This window comes from Mustela nivalis, assembly GCF_964662115.1.
Source record: "Mustela nivalis genome assembly, chromosome: 7".
In the NCBI taxonomy this organism is placed as follows: Eukaryota; Metazoa; Chordata; class Mammalia; order Carnivora; family Mustelidae; genus Mustela; species Mustela nivalis.
This window is the reverse complement of record NC_139026.1, coordinates 81,096,538-81,111,905: the sequence shown is the minus strand read 5'-3', so window position 1 is coordinate 81,111,905 and position 15,368 is coordinate 81,096,538. Positions and strand designations below refer to the sequence as shown.

The 15,368-nt window shown below is 37.5% G+C and overlaps 1 protein-coding gene across 16 annotated transcripts in view; it reads right to left on the bottom strand.

Moving 5' to 3' along the window:
* PPHLN1 (periphilin 1) overlaps positions 1-15,368 on the bottom strand; it is a 156,977-nt gene that overhangs the window by 62,191 nt on the left and 79,418 nt on the right. For all 16 annotated transcript variants that reach the window (XM_082742246.1, XM_082742235.1, XM_082742239.1 and 13 more), the window contains one exon: positions 5,516-5,632. In XM_082742246.1, coding sequence (XP_082598372.1) covers positions 5,516-5,632 — 117 coding nt within the window. The remainder of the gene's footprint in view (positions 1-5,515; positions 5,633-15,368) is intronic.

Here is a 15,368-nt window from a genome sequence, read left to right as displayed (position 1 = left end):
TTTCAAAACTTACCACCAAGCTACTTTAATCAAATCAGTGTAATACTGGAATAAAGACAAACATATAAACCACTGAAATAGAAAAGAGCCCAGAAGTCACATACAGGCTAAATGTTTTTTAACAAGGATGCCAAGACCATACAATGGGAAAACTACACCCCTTTCAACAGATGATACTGAAAAACTGGATATCAACATGCGAAAGAATGAAGCTGGACCCTATCCTAACACCATATATAAAAATTAACTCATAATGGAACAAGGACCTAAATGTAGGGCCTAAAATAATAAAACTCTTAGAAGAAAACACAGGACAAAAGCTTCGTGACTTTAGATTGGCCACTGATTTCTTCTTCAAGACATCAAAGGTACAGGTAACAAAAGAAAAAATAGAAAAACTGGACTTAATGATTAAGCTTAATGCATATCAAATAGCACTATTAACAGAGTAAGAAGGTAGCCCACAGAATGGGAGAAATATTTGCAAATCATATATCTGATAAGGGATTAGGTATAGAATATATAGAAAACCTCTAAAACTCAACAACAAGGAAACAAAAAAAAATAAGCAATAGACTTAAATACACATTTCTTCAAAGAAGATATATGGAGGGCCATTAAGCACAAGGGAAAACATCACTAGTCATTAGTGAAATGCAAATCAAAACTATAATGAGATACGACCTCACACCCATCAGGGTGGCTACTAGCCAAAACCCAGAAAACTCTAAGTGATGGTGAGGATGTGGAGCAATTACAAACTCTTGCGTACTGTTGGTGGGAATAAAAAATAGTACAGTCATTGTGGAAGACAGTATGGAAGTTCCTTAAAAAACTAAAAATACAATTACCATATGATCCAGGAATTCCACTTTTTTATTTTAAGATTTTTTTTTTTTTTGACAGATCACAAGCAGACAGAGAGGCAGGCAGAGAGAGAGAGGACGAGGAGGAGGACAGGCTCCCTGCTTAGCAGAGAGCCCAATGCAGAACTTGATCCCAGGACCCTGAGATTATGACCTGAGCTGAAGGCAGAGGCTTTAACCACTGAGCCACCCAGGCACCCCCAGGAATTCCACTTCTGAATACATATTCAAAAGAACTGAAAGCAGGGTCTCAAAGATATTTGGATATATATGTTCATAGCAGCATCATTCACAACAGCTAAATGTAGAAGCAATCCAAGTATCTACTGACAGATGAATGGATAAGCAAAATTCCATATACACAATGGAATATTACTGAGCTTCAATAAGGAAGGAAATTCTGTGATATGCTACAATATGGATGACCCTTGAGGACATTACACAAACTGAAGGAGCCAATCACAGACGATAAATACTTACAATTCCACATATATGAGGTACTTAGAGTAGTCACAATCTTAATGTTAGGGAGAGATGGGGTGGCTGGGTGATGGACATTGGGGAGGGTATGTGCTATGACAAGTGCTGTGAATTGTGTAAGACTGATGATTCACAGAACTGTACCCCTGAGGCAAAACTGGAAAAATAAATATTTAATCTCTCTCCAGTCATAAAAATAAACCTACACAATGTTTCTGAAGTACATGGATGATTACTTAAGTAACTTACAGAAAGAACTGCATAGTTGGCTCAGTTGGTAGAGCATGTAGCTCTTGATCTCAGTGTTGCTTTGTTTGAGCCCCAGGATGGGTGTAGAGATTCCTTTAAAAAAAATCTTCAGGGGCGCCTGGGTGGCTCAGTGGGTTAAGCCACTGCCTTCAGCTCAGGTCATGATCTCGGGGTCCTGGGATCGAGTCCTGCATCAGGCTCTCTGCTCAGCAGGGAGCCTGCTTCCCTCTCTCTCTCTGCCTGCCTCTCTGTCTACTTGTGATCGCTCTCTGTCAAATAAATAAATAAAATCTTAAAAAAAAAAAAATCTTCAGGGCACCTGGGTGGCTCAGTTGGTTAGACATCTGCCTTCAGGGGTGCCTGGGTGGCTCAGTCTGTTAAGCAACTACCTTCGGCTTGGGTCATGATCCCAGGGTGCTGGAATCGAGCCCCACATCGGACTCCCTGCTCAGCGGGGAGTCTGCTTCTCCCTCTGCCTACTGCTCTGCCTACTTGTACTCTCTATCTGTCAAATAAATTAATTAATTAAAAAAAAAATCTGCCTTCAACTCAGTTCATGATCCCAGGGTCCTAGTATCAAGTACCACGTGAAACTCCCAGCTCTGCGGGGAATCTGCTTCTCCCTTTGCCCCTTTCCCCACTCATTCAATCCCTCTCTCCCTCTCAGATAAATAAAATCTTTTAAAAAAACTTTTTTAAAAACCCCATAAAATAAAAATACTGTCACAAGTACATTTAAACACACACACACACACAGTATTATACCAATCTCTTTCCTAGCAAAGTCCTTTTTTCCTTCCAGTTTATTCTATCAAATCAGATACAAGTTTACAGAATCAAAGTCAAAATTCTATTTCTCAAAAAGCACAGATCACAGAAAAGAGTAACTATGTAAAGACTGACAGAGAACAAAAGTTACTATCTGAGCAAAATGTTAATAAATGACAGGTGGGATTAGGTTTTTAAATAAAAGAAAATCATAAAAATTTCCCAAATGCTTTATTTCCAGTATAAGAAAGTATCAAACTAACTTGAAAAACATTGTAGACAGTGCTATGAAATTGACGTTGTTGCTCAACATTAATGATGTATACCCTGTAACAAACATATCAAAGAGATCTCAATCCTACCCTCACTTACCTTGCCTTTGGTTCAACAAAACATCATGGCTGACCTATCATCCCACTTACAGATTCTTACTGTTTTTTACTTAATTCAAAATAAAAAATAAGGAGGTTAAAAAGAAAGTCTTTCTAGACTCAATGTCACTGACTATTAAGAGTCAAGATCCACTCAAGCAATAAGTAAAATATTTAAAATCTGGGGAAGGTTGATAGTAAGGACTCTTGTTTTCTTTTTTTCCCCCAATTAAGAGGTATAAAAATGATGGGGAAGATGAATATATCTTTTTAAAAACTTTTTATTTTTTATTAACATATAATGTATTATTAGCCCCAGGGGTACAGGTTTGTAAATCGCCAGGTTTACACACTTCACAGCACTCACCATACCTAGAACATACTTTCCCCAGTGTCCATAACCCAACCACCCTCTCCCTATCCCCCTCCCCCGCCCCCACCGCAACCCTCAGTTTGTTTTGTGAGATTAAGAGTCTCTTATGGGGGCGCCTGGTGGCTCAGTGAGTTAAAGCCTCTGCCTTCGGCTCAGGTCATGATTTCAGGGCCCTGGGATCAAGCCCCACATCGAGCTCTCTGCTCAGCGGGGAGCCTGCTTCCTCATCTCTCTGCCTGCCTCTCTGCCTACTTGTGATCTCTGTCTGTCAAATAAATAAATAAAATCTTTAAAAAAAAAAAAAAAGAAGAGTCTCTTATGGTTTGTCTCCCTCCCAATCCCATCTTGTTTCCTTTTTTCCTTCCCTACTCCCCAAACCTGCCACTTTGCCTCTCAACTTCCTCCTATCAGGGAGATCATATGATAATGGTCTTTCTCTGATTGACTTATTTCACTAAGCATAATACCCTCTAGTTCCATTCACGTTGTCGCAAATGGCAAGATTTCATTTCTTTGGATGGCTGCATAGTATTCCATTGTATATATACCCCACATCTAATTTATCCATTTATCTGTTCATGGACATCTAGGTTCTTTCCATAGTTTGGCTATTGTGGACATTGCTGCTATAAACATTCGGGTGCACATGCCCTTTCAGATCACTACATTTGCATCTTTAGGTTAAATACCCAGTAGTGCAATTTCTGGGTGGTAGGGTAGCTCTATTTACAACTTTTTGAGGAACCTCCATGCTCTTTTCCAGAGTTGTTGTACCAGCTTGCATTCCCACCAACAGTGTAGGAGGGTTCCCCTTTCGATGCATCCTCGCCAGAATCTGTGATTTCCTGCCTTGTTAATTTTAGCCATTCTGACTGGCGTGAGGTGGTGGTATCTCATTGTGGTATTGGTTTGTATCTCCCTGATACCAAGTGATATGGAGCACTTTCTCATGGGTCTGTTGGCCATCTGAATATCTTCTTTGTAGAAATGTCTGTTCATGTCTTCTGCCCACTTCTTGATTGGATTATTTGTTCTGTGGGTGTTGAGTCTGATACGTTCTTTATAGATTTTGAATACTAGCCCTTTATCTGATATGTCGTTTGCAAATAGAAGATGAATATATCTTAATAAAGCTTCTTAACTGGAGAGTATTAAAACAAACAAGAAAGTGATATTTTCGGAAGTTTTTAAGTACTCTGAAAAAAATTATCAGCTTTCCAAAACAGCAATTTTGAAGTATACAGACCTATTATTATTATTAATATAAAAACCACTATTCTAAGTATTTAGAAAATAAACAAAATGGCCCTATAAATTCCTTTATTGTTCATGCTTTTAAATAGTGCTGGAAAGGTGCCAAAAAGGGACAGCTAGATGGTGTTGATATAGTCACTCAAGAATATGTATAAATACCTACCATTACAGGTACAACAACAAAGAAACCCTGACCTATTTGAGAATAATTGATACCTAAATGACAGATCAGCATTTTAAAAAAGAGAGGCTTTATTTGTGTATGTACTGATAGGGTCTGTAGTGGTTTGTACTTTCTATGAGCCATGTACATTAATTATTTTGGAAAGGATTTTTGCAGGTACATAAAGATTTATGTAGGTATATACATTTTATATCAAATTCTAATGCTGGACCCATTTTATTAAAGGACATTCTATAAAAGGTATCTTAAAATGTTTTGAAAAGCCAGAAATCTTCAAATCTACATAATCTATCATGGTATAGAGATTTATATATTCTCTGCCCATCATACTAAAATAATCCCTTTAGCACCATGCTAATGAAACATCTATATTTCCCTGTGAGAGATGTGCTAGGTTATATAGAAAAGTCTGAGTTCATTTTCAAATGCTTTAATGCAAAAATTCATAAACAGTATTCTATGGACCCAAAAATGCTCTCATCTTTTGGTACTCAAGACTCATCAAAGATCACCATTAACTCAAACAATGTGTCATTTCATTTCTTGGGATATTTATAAGATAATTTGCATAGAATATAAAATGTGATATAAATATAGCCCAAGATCAAACATCTAAATAGATTTTTATTCTGAATTCACTGGTTTATGACCAGGGGCTTAGCATGATTTCTAGAGATACTTTTAACAGCAAAACCCATAAAAGGATAAATAATGCATTTTCCTTATATTCCCTATTTTTTCTATTCTATCAGTTCTAAACTACTGGAGAAATTCAGGTATAGTTCAATTACTGAACTCAGAATCATTCATATTCATATTATTACTCTGTGTGGCAAATGTTTGTAATCCATGAAGCTATTTTCTCCAGGTTTATTTTAAAGTACTAGAACAAATCAAATATTTCCCACCCATAATTTAAAACCCAGACAAAATTCTTCATGCGAAACATCAAGGGGAAATTATGGCTTACCTCATACTCAATTTCAGGTAAGTTACTCTCATCTGCCTTCTCTAGCTTCTCAGCAGCCCACTTGCTTGCAGCCTCAGCAAGTTCCTTTTCAGTTAGCCTACTGGGTTTGTCTAACACCTAATAAAAATGAAAGAACAGTTCTATTACAATTCTCAAAAGCATTTAAACTTCCAATACATAAAGAAGTATATCCCAGGAGCACTTGGGCGGCTCAGTCGATTAAGCATCTGACTTTGCCCAGGTCATGATCCCAAGGTCCTGGAAGTCAAGCCCTACATAGGGCTTCCGGATCTGTAGGGAGCCTGCTTTTCCCTCTCCCTCCACTTGCCACTCCCCCTGCTTGTGCTCACTATCAAATAAATAAAATCTTTAATAATAAAAAGAAGTATATCCCACTTACCTTAAAATCATGTAAGCCTCCAAATTTATATAGATAACAAGTACATTCTTTATTTGCTTTTTAAAAAATATTCAACACAGAATTTCTTTAAGTAGCAATAATTCCTTTTGGCCATACAGATTAGCTCTGACTCCTAATTTCATTTATACAGAACTGCAAAAATTCATCTTAAGGAACAAAGATACTGACAGTTAACTAATATATTAACAGTATTTAATATAGGACCATCATACTAATTTCAATGTATCTTGAATTACATTCAATGAAATAAATAATGCCAAAATATCAAGGTAAATTTCTAACTAATGCAATAGAAAAGTCAGATATGCCATTTTTATAATTTGTAATAATTTATATAAATCCCACTTTTTACACAATATTTATACACTTAAATTTCATTTTTTTGATATTTCTACTGGTTCCCTTCTTCAGCCATACCCAATATCAAACAATGTATGGAATTTCAAGTTACAGACAGACCTGGGTTTGAATGCCAGATTCATCACTTGCTAGGTAGATGATATTATATGCACAATTTATGACACTGTGAAGACTTTGTTTCCTCACTTACAAAGCAGATGTTAATAATATTGACTGTTTTATAAAGTACTTGTGAGAATCAAGAGAAGTAATAGACCTGAAAGTACCTAACACAGTTTGGTACTTCAGTTTTTCTTTCTTTTCCATATTAACTGATATAAATCAGTTATAGTAAAACATTTGAAGATCAATCAGTTCATGAGGTCAACATAAAAATGAAGAAAATAAAATTTTTTTTCTGGATCACATGATTCCCATAATACGGTTTACAGACCTACATAACAGAGTAAGATGTAAAAGTTCTAAGCCAAGGGACATCTGGGTGTCTCAAAGTGTCTGACTTTTGAGTTCATGACCCTTATGCTCATGATCTCAGGGTCAGGATATGGAGTCCCCATGGAGCATGGACATGGAGCTGCTCAAGATTCTGTCTCCCTCTCCCTCTGTCCCTCCCCCTCTCTTTAAAAAGAAAAACAAACAAACAAAAAACTAAGCCAAATTAGAAAAATTTGTTCCTTGGGCCCATATAGTAGCTCTGATTACATTCTATTTTATGAGCAAACATTTTCATCAACTGTGTCTTTCACCTCTAATTTTGTCTCCACATCTTCTTTAAAGTCACATCATTAATTCCAAACATACCTCCTCTGAATGACAGTGGCATTAAAAATCTTCACATTAGGGGCGCCTGGGTGGCACAGCTGGTTGAACATCTGACTCTTGGTTTCAGCTGGGGTTGTGATCTCAGGGTCATGACATCAAGCCCCCTATCAGGCTCTGTACTCAACACAGTCTGCCTGGGATTCTCTCTTCCTCTCCCTCTGCCTCCCGCTCATTCTCGTTCTCTTTCTCAAATAAAAATAAGTAAATCTTTAAAAGTCTCCACATTAGAGTATACTACCATTTATAAAGTGCTTTTATATCCACACCTAAAAAAGTATTTTAATTAGGGGCGCCTGGGTGGCTCAGTGGTTTGGGCTGCTGCCTTCGGCTCGGGTCATGATCTCAGGGTCCTGGGATTGAGCCCCGCATCGGGCTCCCTGCTCCGCAGGAAGCCTGCTTCCCTCTCTCTCTCTCTCTGCCTGCCTCTCTGCCTACTTGTGATCTCTGTCAAATAAATAAATAAAATCTTAAAAAAAAAAAAAGTATTTTAATTAAATGGAATTCCATGAAGGTGGTTAGGGCAGACTTTATCACGCTAACTTAAAAACCAAGAAAAGTGAATGTCTAAAAGCTAGTGATTTGCCCAGTCACTAGTAAATGTTAAGCTGGAACTCATGACAAAGGCCCCTGACTTCCTTCCACAGCTTATTCAATTCAGCAAACTACCAGCTGGACATCCATAATATTTGCTGAAAGACAGTAACACTATATGTACATAGAGTGTTTCCATAGCTCCTGAGGAAGCCTAAATATGTCACTCTAAATCCCTATCCACACATAATGTTAAAAAGGTAGAAGTAATACCTCATTATTACCTAATAATAGATTAAAAAGTAAAACAAACAAACAAACAAAAAACAAGGGTGCCTGGGTGGCTCAGTGGGTTAAGCCTCTGCCTTCGGCTCAGGTCATGATTTCAGGGTCCGGTGATCAAGCCCCACATCGGGCTCTCTGCTCAGCAAGGAGCCTGTTCCCCCCTCTCTCCCTATTTATGATCTATCAAATAAATAATAAAATCATTTTTTTTAAAGTTAATAACAAAAAAACAAAACAAAAACAGGAGTGCCTAGATGGCTCAGTCCCTTTAGCATCTGCCTTCAGCTCAAGTCATGAGCTGGGTCCTATTATCAAGCCTCACACTGGGATCCCCGCTCAGCTGGGAGCCTGCTTTTTCCCTCTCTCCCTGGTCTTCCTCCTTGCTCACACTCTCTCTTTTAAATAAAATAAAATAAATAAAATCTTTTTTAAAAAGTTAAAAAGACAAAGTAAGTTAGAATAAACAACAGTATATGTATGAATATATCAAAGAAAAAAATGTATGCCCCATTTTTTGTATCTGTTTTGAAGAGAAAGTTAGAGAGTAAAAATAAAACATTGTTAAGTTCTCTCCTAGTAAAGATGGAAGAAAATCTTCTACAGCTGAAATCTTCCATCCATCTTTCATTAAAATCTATACAGCTGAAAAACTCATTTGAAAGTAACTTCTAACAGTAAGAAACAAATTCTGAAAAATTATTCCTACATGAGGGCAGCCAGAATGTCGTAAAAGAAAAAGCCCTCCATCAAATCAGGAAATCTAGATAAAAGTGTTACATCAGTTACATCGCTGCCATGTAACCCTGGGCAAGGAACACAGCAGGCTGTACTTTCCCAATACTTAAAACGATCATAGATCTAAAACTCTCAAAGTCTGATTCCATTTTAAGACAAAAATGAAAATACCTACTTTTACTGTCAAAACAGCTAAAATTTTAAGAAAGGGGAACCTCTCACACTGTTGGTGGGAATGCAAGCTGGTGCAGTCACTCTGGAAAACAGTATGGAGGTTCCTCAAAAAGTTGAAAATAGAGCTACCCTACAACCCAGCAATTCCACTACTGAGTATTTACCCTAAAGATACAAAAGTAGTAATCCGAAGGGGCACGTGCACCTAATGTTTACAGCAGCAATGTCCACAACAGCCAGACTATGGAAAGAGCCTAGATGTTCTTCAAAAGATGAATGAACAAAGAAGACGTGATACACACATGCATGTGCACGCATAATGGAATATTCTGCAGCCACCAAAAAACCAAAATCTTGCCATTTGCAACAATATGGATGGAACCAAAGGCTATTAGGCTAAGCGAAATAAGTCAATCAGAGAAAGACAATTATCATGTGATCTCACTGATACAAGGAATTTGAGAAACAAGACAGAGGACCATAGGGGAAGGGAGAGAAAAACGAAACAAGATGAAATCAGAGAGGGAGACAAACCGTAAGATACTCTTAATCTCAGGAAATAAACTGAGGGTTGCTGGAGGGGAGGGAAGCGGAAGGGATGGGGTGGTTGGGTAATGGACACTGGGGTGGGTATGTGCTACGGTGAGCGCTGTGAATTGTGTAAGACTGATGAATCACAGACTTGTACCCCTGAAACAAATAACACATTATACCTTAATTTAATTAAAAGAAAAAACAAACACAGGGCTGACAGGGTTATTAAGGGGATTAAATGAGTCATTATCTGCAAAGGTCTTAGAAGAGGGTCTGGAGATTAAGCATCTGCCTTTGACTCAGGCCATGATCTCAGGGTGTTGAGACAGTCCAGCGAGGGGCTCCCTGCTCAGCCGGGAGTCTGTTTCTCCCTCTGCCTCTCCCCTCTGCTTGTGCACACACACTCTCTCTCTCAAGTAAATAAAATCCTAAAAAAAAGAAATTGCTAAAATTCACTATGATTGCTTCCCACTAACATGTACCACAAGTCCTAATGCTGTAACTTATATTTACACTATACTTCAGAAGAAATGAGTATTTCATATATCCTAATTTAAACATTCATAGTGAGTTGGATGGGCAACTATTATGTCTTTTCTTTCATTTCTACCTGACAATAAAAACAAGCCAGTCTCTGAGGGGATAAAGCACCTCTGACATGGTAAGGCAGAACCAAAGTTTTAATCAAGCTTTCCTATTCAAAACCAGCATTCTAGATCCCTCAGACTTCTGCGAAAGCTCTAAAGACACAACATGTCACAAAGACATGTTTTTCTTTTCTTTTTTGCTTTGAGGCAGTGAAGCAGCTACTCCCTGAATACAGCACAGACTGCCAGGTGACGTCAGTCTCCTCTTGCTGAAAAGCCAAATATACCAAAGACAGAAAAACAGAAAAGTGAAGAAGGAAGAGAATATAAGTAACAACATTTATGAAAAGTCAACCTGAGCTTGGGGAAGAGAACCTCTAACTGCTAAGAGCAGATGAAAAGAGCAAATTAAGGATTAGAATCATGGATCACCTGTACAACATGTTTTGGGACACTGGAAGGTAAGAATAAGGATGAAATAGTGAGGAGCAGCCATGATCTTCAGAAAATTATTTAAGTTCTGAGACTTCTCTATAAAATGGAGATACAGATCTACTTTTTTAAAATTATAAAGTAATTACAACCATGGCATATGCTAACACCTGCATCACATCACATAATTACCATTTCTTCTTTGTGGTAAGAACATTTAAGATCTCTTAGCAAATTTTAAGTATACAGTATTATTAACTATAATCACTAAGCTGTACATTAGATCTCCAGAACTTACCATCATGTAGATGGAAATTTATACTCTGACCAATATCTCTTCCCCTTTTCCCTCAACTCCTAGCCCCTACTGACCACTAATCTGTTCCTATGAATTCAGCTTTTTTAGATTCCACATTTTTTTAAAAGATTTTATTTATTTACTTGAAAACGAGAGAAAGCAAGAGCAGTGGAAGAAGGAGAGGAAGAGGCAGGCTCCCTGCTGAGCAAGGAGCCTGACACTGGACTCCAAGATCATGACCTGAGCCGGAGGCAGACGCTTAACTAACTGAGTCACCCAGGTGCCACTTTTGATTCCACATCTAAGTGAAATACAGTAATTAGTCTTTCTCTAACTGGCTTATCATCATAATAAGGTCCATCCATTTTGTCACAAATGCTAGGATGTCCTTTCTCAGAGTTCAATATATTCCACTGTGTATATATACCACATCTTCTGTATTCATTTACCTATAGAAGAACTTAGGTTGTTTTCAGGTCTTGGTTACTATGAATAATGCTGCAATAAACAGCATTTGATATCCTCTTTTCATTACCTTTGGATATATACCCAGATATGGGATTTCTGGATCATGACAGTGCTATTTTTACTTTTTTAAGGAATCCCCATGCTGTTTTCCATAGTGGCTACACGAATTTACATTCCTACCAACAGTGCACAGGGTTCCCTTTCCTCCACACCCTCACAAACATTTGTTACCTCATCTTTTTGACGACAGTCATTCTAACAGCCATTGAGATGCTATCTCACTATAGTTTTGATTTCTATTTCCCAGATAATTAGTGATGTTAAGTACCTTTTTGTATACCTCTTGGCCATTTGTATGTCTTCCTTGAAAAAACTGTCTCTTTAGTTCCACTGCTCAATTTTTAATTGGACTGCTTGATTTTTTTGCTATTGAGCTGTGAAAGTTCTTCATATACTTTAGATAATAACCCCTTATCGGATTCATGATTTGTAAATATTTTCTACCAGTCCTTAGGTTGCTTTTTTCATTTCTTGACTGTTTTCCTTTGCTGTGAGAAGCTTTTTACTTTAAAGTGATCCAACTTATTTTTGCTTTTGCTGCCTCTGCTTTTGGTGTTGAATCTAAAAAACTCATTGCAAAGACTGATGCCAGAGAAATGACCACCTATGTTTTCTTCTAGGTCTTCTAATGTTTTAGGTCTTACTTTCAAGTCTTTAATCCACTTGGAGTTGATTTCATATATGGTGGTAACTAGGGGTCCAGTTTCATTATGTTGTATGTTGCTCAGTTTTCCCAACACTATTTACTGAAAAGACTACCCTTTTTCCTATTATATACTCTTGGCTCCTGCACTGTAAATTCATTGACCATATATGCATGTGTTTAATTCTGAGGTCTCTATTCTTTTCCATTGATTGATATGTCTGTTTTTGTGTCAATACCATACTGTTGGGATAACTACAGCTTTGTAATATAGTTTGAAATCAAGAAGCATGATGCCTCCATCTTTGCTCTTCTTAAAACTACTTTGGTCATTTGGGGTCTTCTGTGGTTCCATACAAATTTTAGGACGATTTGTTCTAGTTCTGTGAAAAATACCATTGGTTTTTTTTATAAGAATTGCCCAGAATCTATAGACTGCTTGGAGTAGTATGGACATTTTAAGAATATTGATCATTCCAATCCATGAACATGGATTATCTTTCCATTCATTTGTGTCTTCTTCAACTTCTTTCATCAATGTTTTAAAATTTTCAGCATAAAAGTATTTCACCTCTGTTATTAAATTTACTCCTGAATATTTTCTTTTTCATGCTATTGTAAATGGAAATGCTTTCTTAACTTCACTTTTTGATAGTTTGTAATTGCTGTATAGAAACACAACTAACCTTTGCATATTGATTTTGAATCCCACAACTTTACTGAATTTATATATTAATTCTAATAGCTGTTTAGTTGACACTTTATGGTTTTCAATATTTAAAAATGTCACCAAAAAAAAAAAAAAAAAAAGACAGACTTACTTCTCCCTTCCCGATTTCAATGCTTTTTATTTCTTTTCCTTGCCTAACTATTCTGGCCAGGACTTCTGGTTCTATGCTGGTTAGAAGTGACAAGAGTAGACCAGCTACTTTGTTCCTGATCTTTGAGGTAAAGCGTTCAGTTTTTTACCACTAAGTATAATGTTAGCTCTTCGCTTGTCATATCAGACCTTTATTTTGTTGAGGTATATTCCCTCAATACCCAGTCTGTTCAGAGTTTTTAGCATGAATGGGTGTGGAATTCAGTCAAATGGGGTTTTTTTTGCTTCTATTGAGATGATCATACATTTTTAACCTTCATTTTGTTAATGCAATATATCACACTGATTGATTTGTGGATACCAAACGATCCTTGCATCACTGGAATAAATCCAATGTGATCATGGTGTATGATCCTTTTAATATGCTATGAAATTTTATTTAGTAATATTTTATTGCAGATTACCACATCTGTATTCATCAGAGATACTGGCCTATAATATTCTCTCCCTTGTATCAAGGTAATGCTGACCTCAAAATGAGTCTGGAAGTACTTCCGCCTCTTCTGTTGTGGTTTGTTTGTTTGTTTTTTGGAAGAGTTTCAGAAGAATTAGTACTCCTGAAATATTTGTAGGAATTTACCAGTGAAATAATTTAAGAAAATTATTTCACTTCTTAACATCTTCTTTTTTTTTTTTTTTAAGATTTTTTTATTTATTTGACAGAGAAAGAGATCACAAGTAGGCAGAGAGGCAGGCAGAGAAAGAGGGGAAAGCAGGCTCCCTGCCAATCAGAGAGCCTAATGTGGGGCTCAATCCCCAGATTCTCAACAAGATCCTAGCTAATATGATCCAACAGTAAATTAAAAAGATTATCCACCATGACCAGGTGGGATTTATCCATAAGATGCAAGGGTGCTTCAACATTTGCAAATCAATGTGATAGAACAAATCAATAAGAGAAGAGAGAAGAACCGCATGGTCCTCTCAATTGACGCAGAAAAAGCATTTGACAAATGTAGCATCTGTTCCTGATTAAAACAATTCAGAGTATAAGGATCTTATATGGAGCATTCCTCAACTTCATAAAATCTATGTATGAAAAACCCACAGTGAATATCATCCTTAATGGGGAGAAGCTGACAGCATTCCCTTTGAGATCAGGAACATGATAAGGATGTCCACTTTCACCACTGTTGTTCAACATAGTGCTAGAAGTCCTAGCAACAGTAACCAGACAACAAAAAGAAATAAAAGGTATTGGGGCGCCTGGGTGGCTCAGTGGGTTAAGCCACTGCCTTCGGCTCAGGTCATGATCTCGGGGTCCTGGGATCAAGTCCCGCATGGGGCTCTGTGCTCAGCAGGGGGCCTGCTTCCCTTTCTCTCTCTCTCTGCCTGCCTCTCTGCCTGCTTGTGATCTCTCTCTGTCAAATAAATAAATAAAATCCTTAAAAAAAAAAAAAGAAATAAAAGGTATTCAAATTGGCAAAGAAGACGTCAAACTCTCTCTCTTCGCAGATGACATGATACTTTATATGGAAAACCCAAAAGACTCCACCCCCAAACTACTAGAACTTATACAGCAATTCAGTAATGTGACAGAATACAAAAATCAATGTACACAAATCAGTCGCTTTCTTTTTTTTTTTTTAAAGATTTTATTTATTTATCAGAGAGAGAGGGAGAGAGCGAGCACAGGCAGACAGAATGGCAGACAGAGGCAGAGGGAGAAGCAGGCTCCCTGCTCAGCAAGGAGCCCGATGTGGGACTCGATCCCAGGACGCTGGGATCATGACCTGAGCCTAAGGCAGCTGCTTAACCAACTGAGCCACCCAGGCGTCCCAATCAGTCGCTTTCTTATACACCAACAATGAAAATATAGAAAGGGAAATTAGAGAATCGATTCCACTTACTATAGCACCAAGAACCATAAGATACCTGGGAACCTGGGAATAAACCTAACCGAAGACGTAAAGGATCTGTACACGAGGAAGTACAGAACACTGATGAAAGAAATTGAAGAAGACAAAAAGATGGAAGACCATTCCATGCTCATGGATCAGAAAACTAAACACTGTTAAAATGTCTATACTGCCCAGAGCAATCTATACTTTCAATGCCATCCTGATCAAAATTATACCAGCATTTTTAAAAGAGCTGGAACAAACAAACATAAAATTTGTATGGAATCAGAAGAGACCCCAAATTGCTAAGGAAATGTTGAAAAAGAAAAAAAAGAAAAAAAACTGGGGGCATCACGTTGCCTGATTTCAAGCTTTACTACAAAGCTGTGATCACCAAGACAGCATGGTACTGGCACAAAAATAGGCACATAGGCCAGTGGAACAGAGTAGAAAGCCCAGATACGGACCCTCAACTCTATGGTCAAATAATCTTCAACAAAGCAGGAAAAAATATAAAGTGGAAAAAAGTCTCTTCAAGAAATGGTGCTGGTAAAATTGTGAACAGCTATGTGTAGAAGAATGAAACTCGACAATTCCTTTACACCATACACAAAGATAAACTCGAAATGGATAAAAAACCTCAACATAAGGCAGGAATCTATCACAATCCTAGAGGAGAACACAGGCAGTAACCTCTTCAACATGAGCCACAGCAACTTCTTTCAAGGTATATCTCCAAAGACAAAGGAAACAAAAATGAAAATGAACTTTTGGGACTTCAT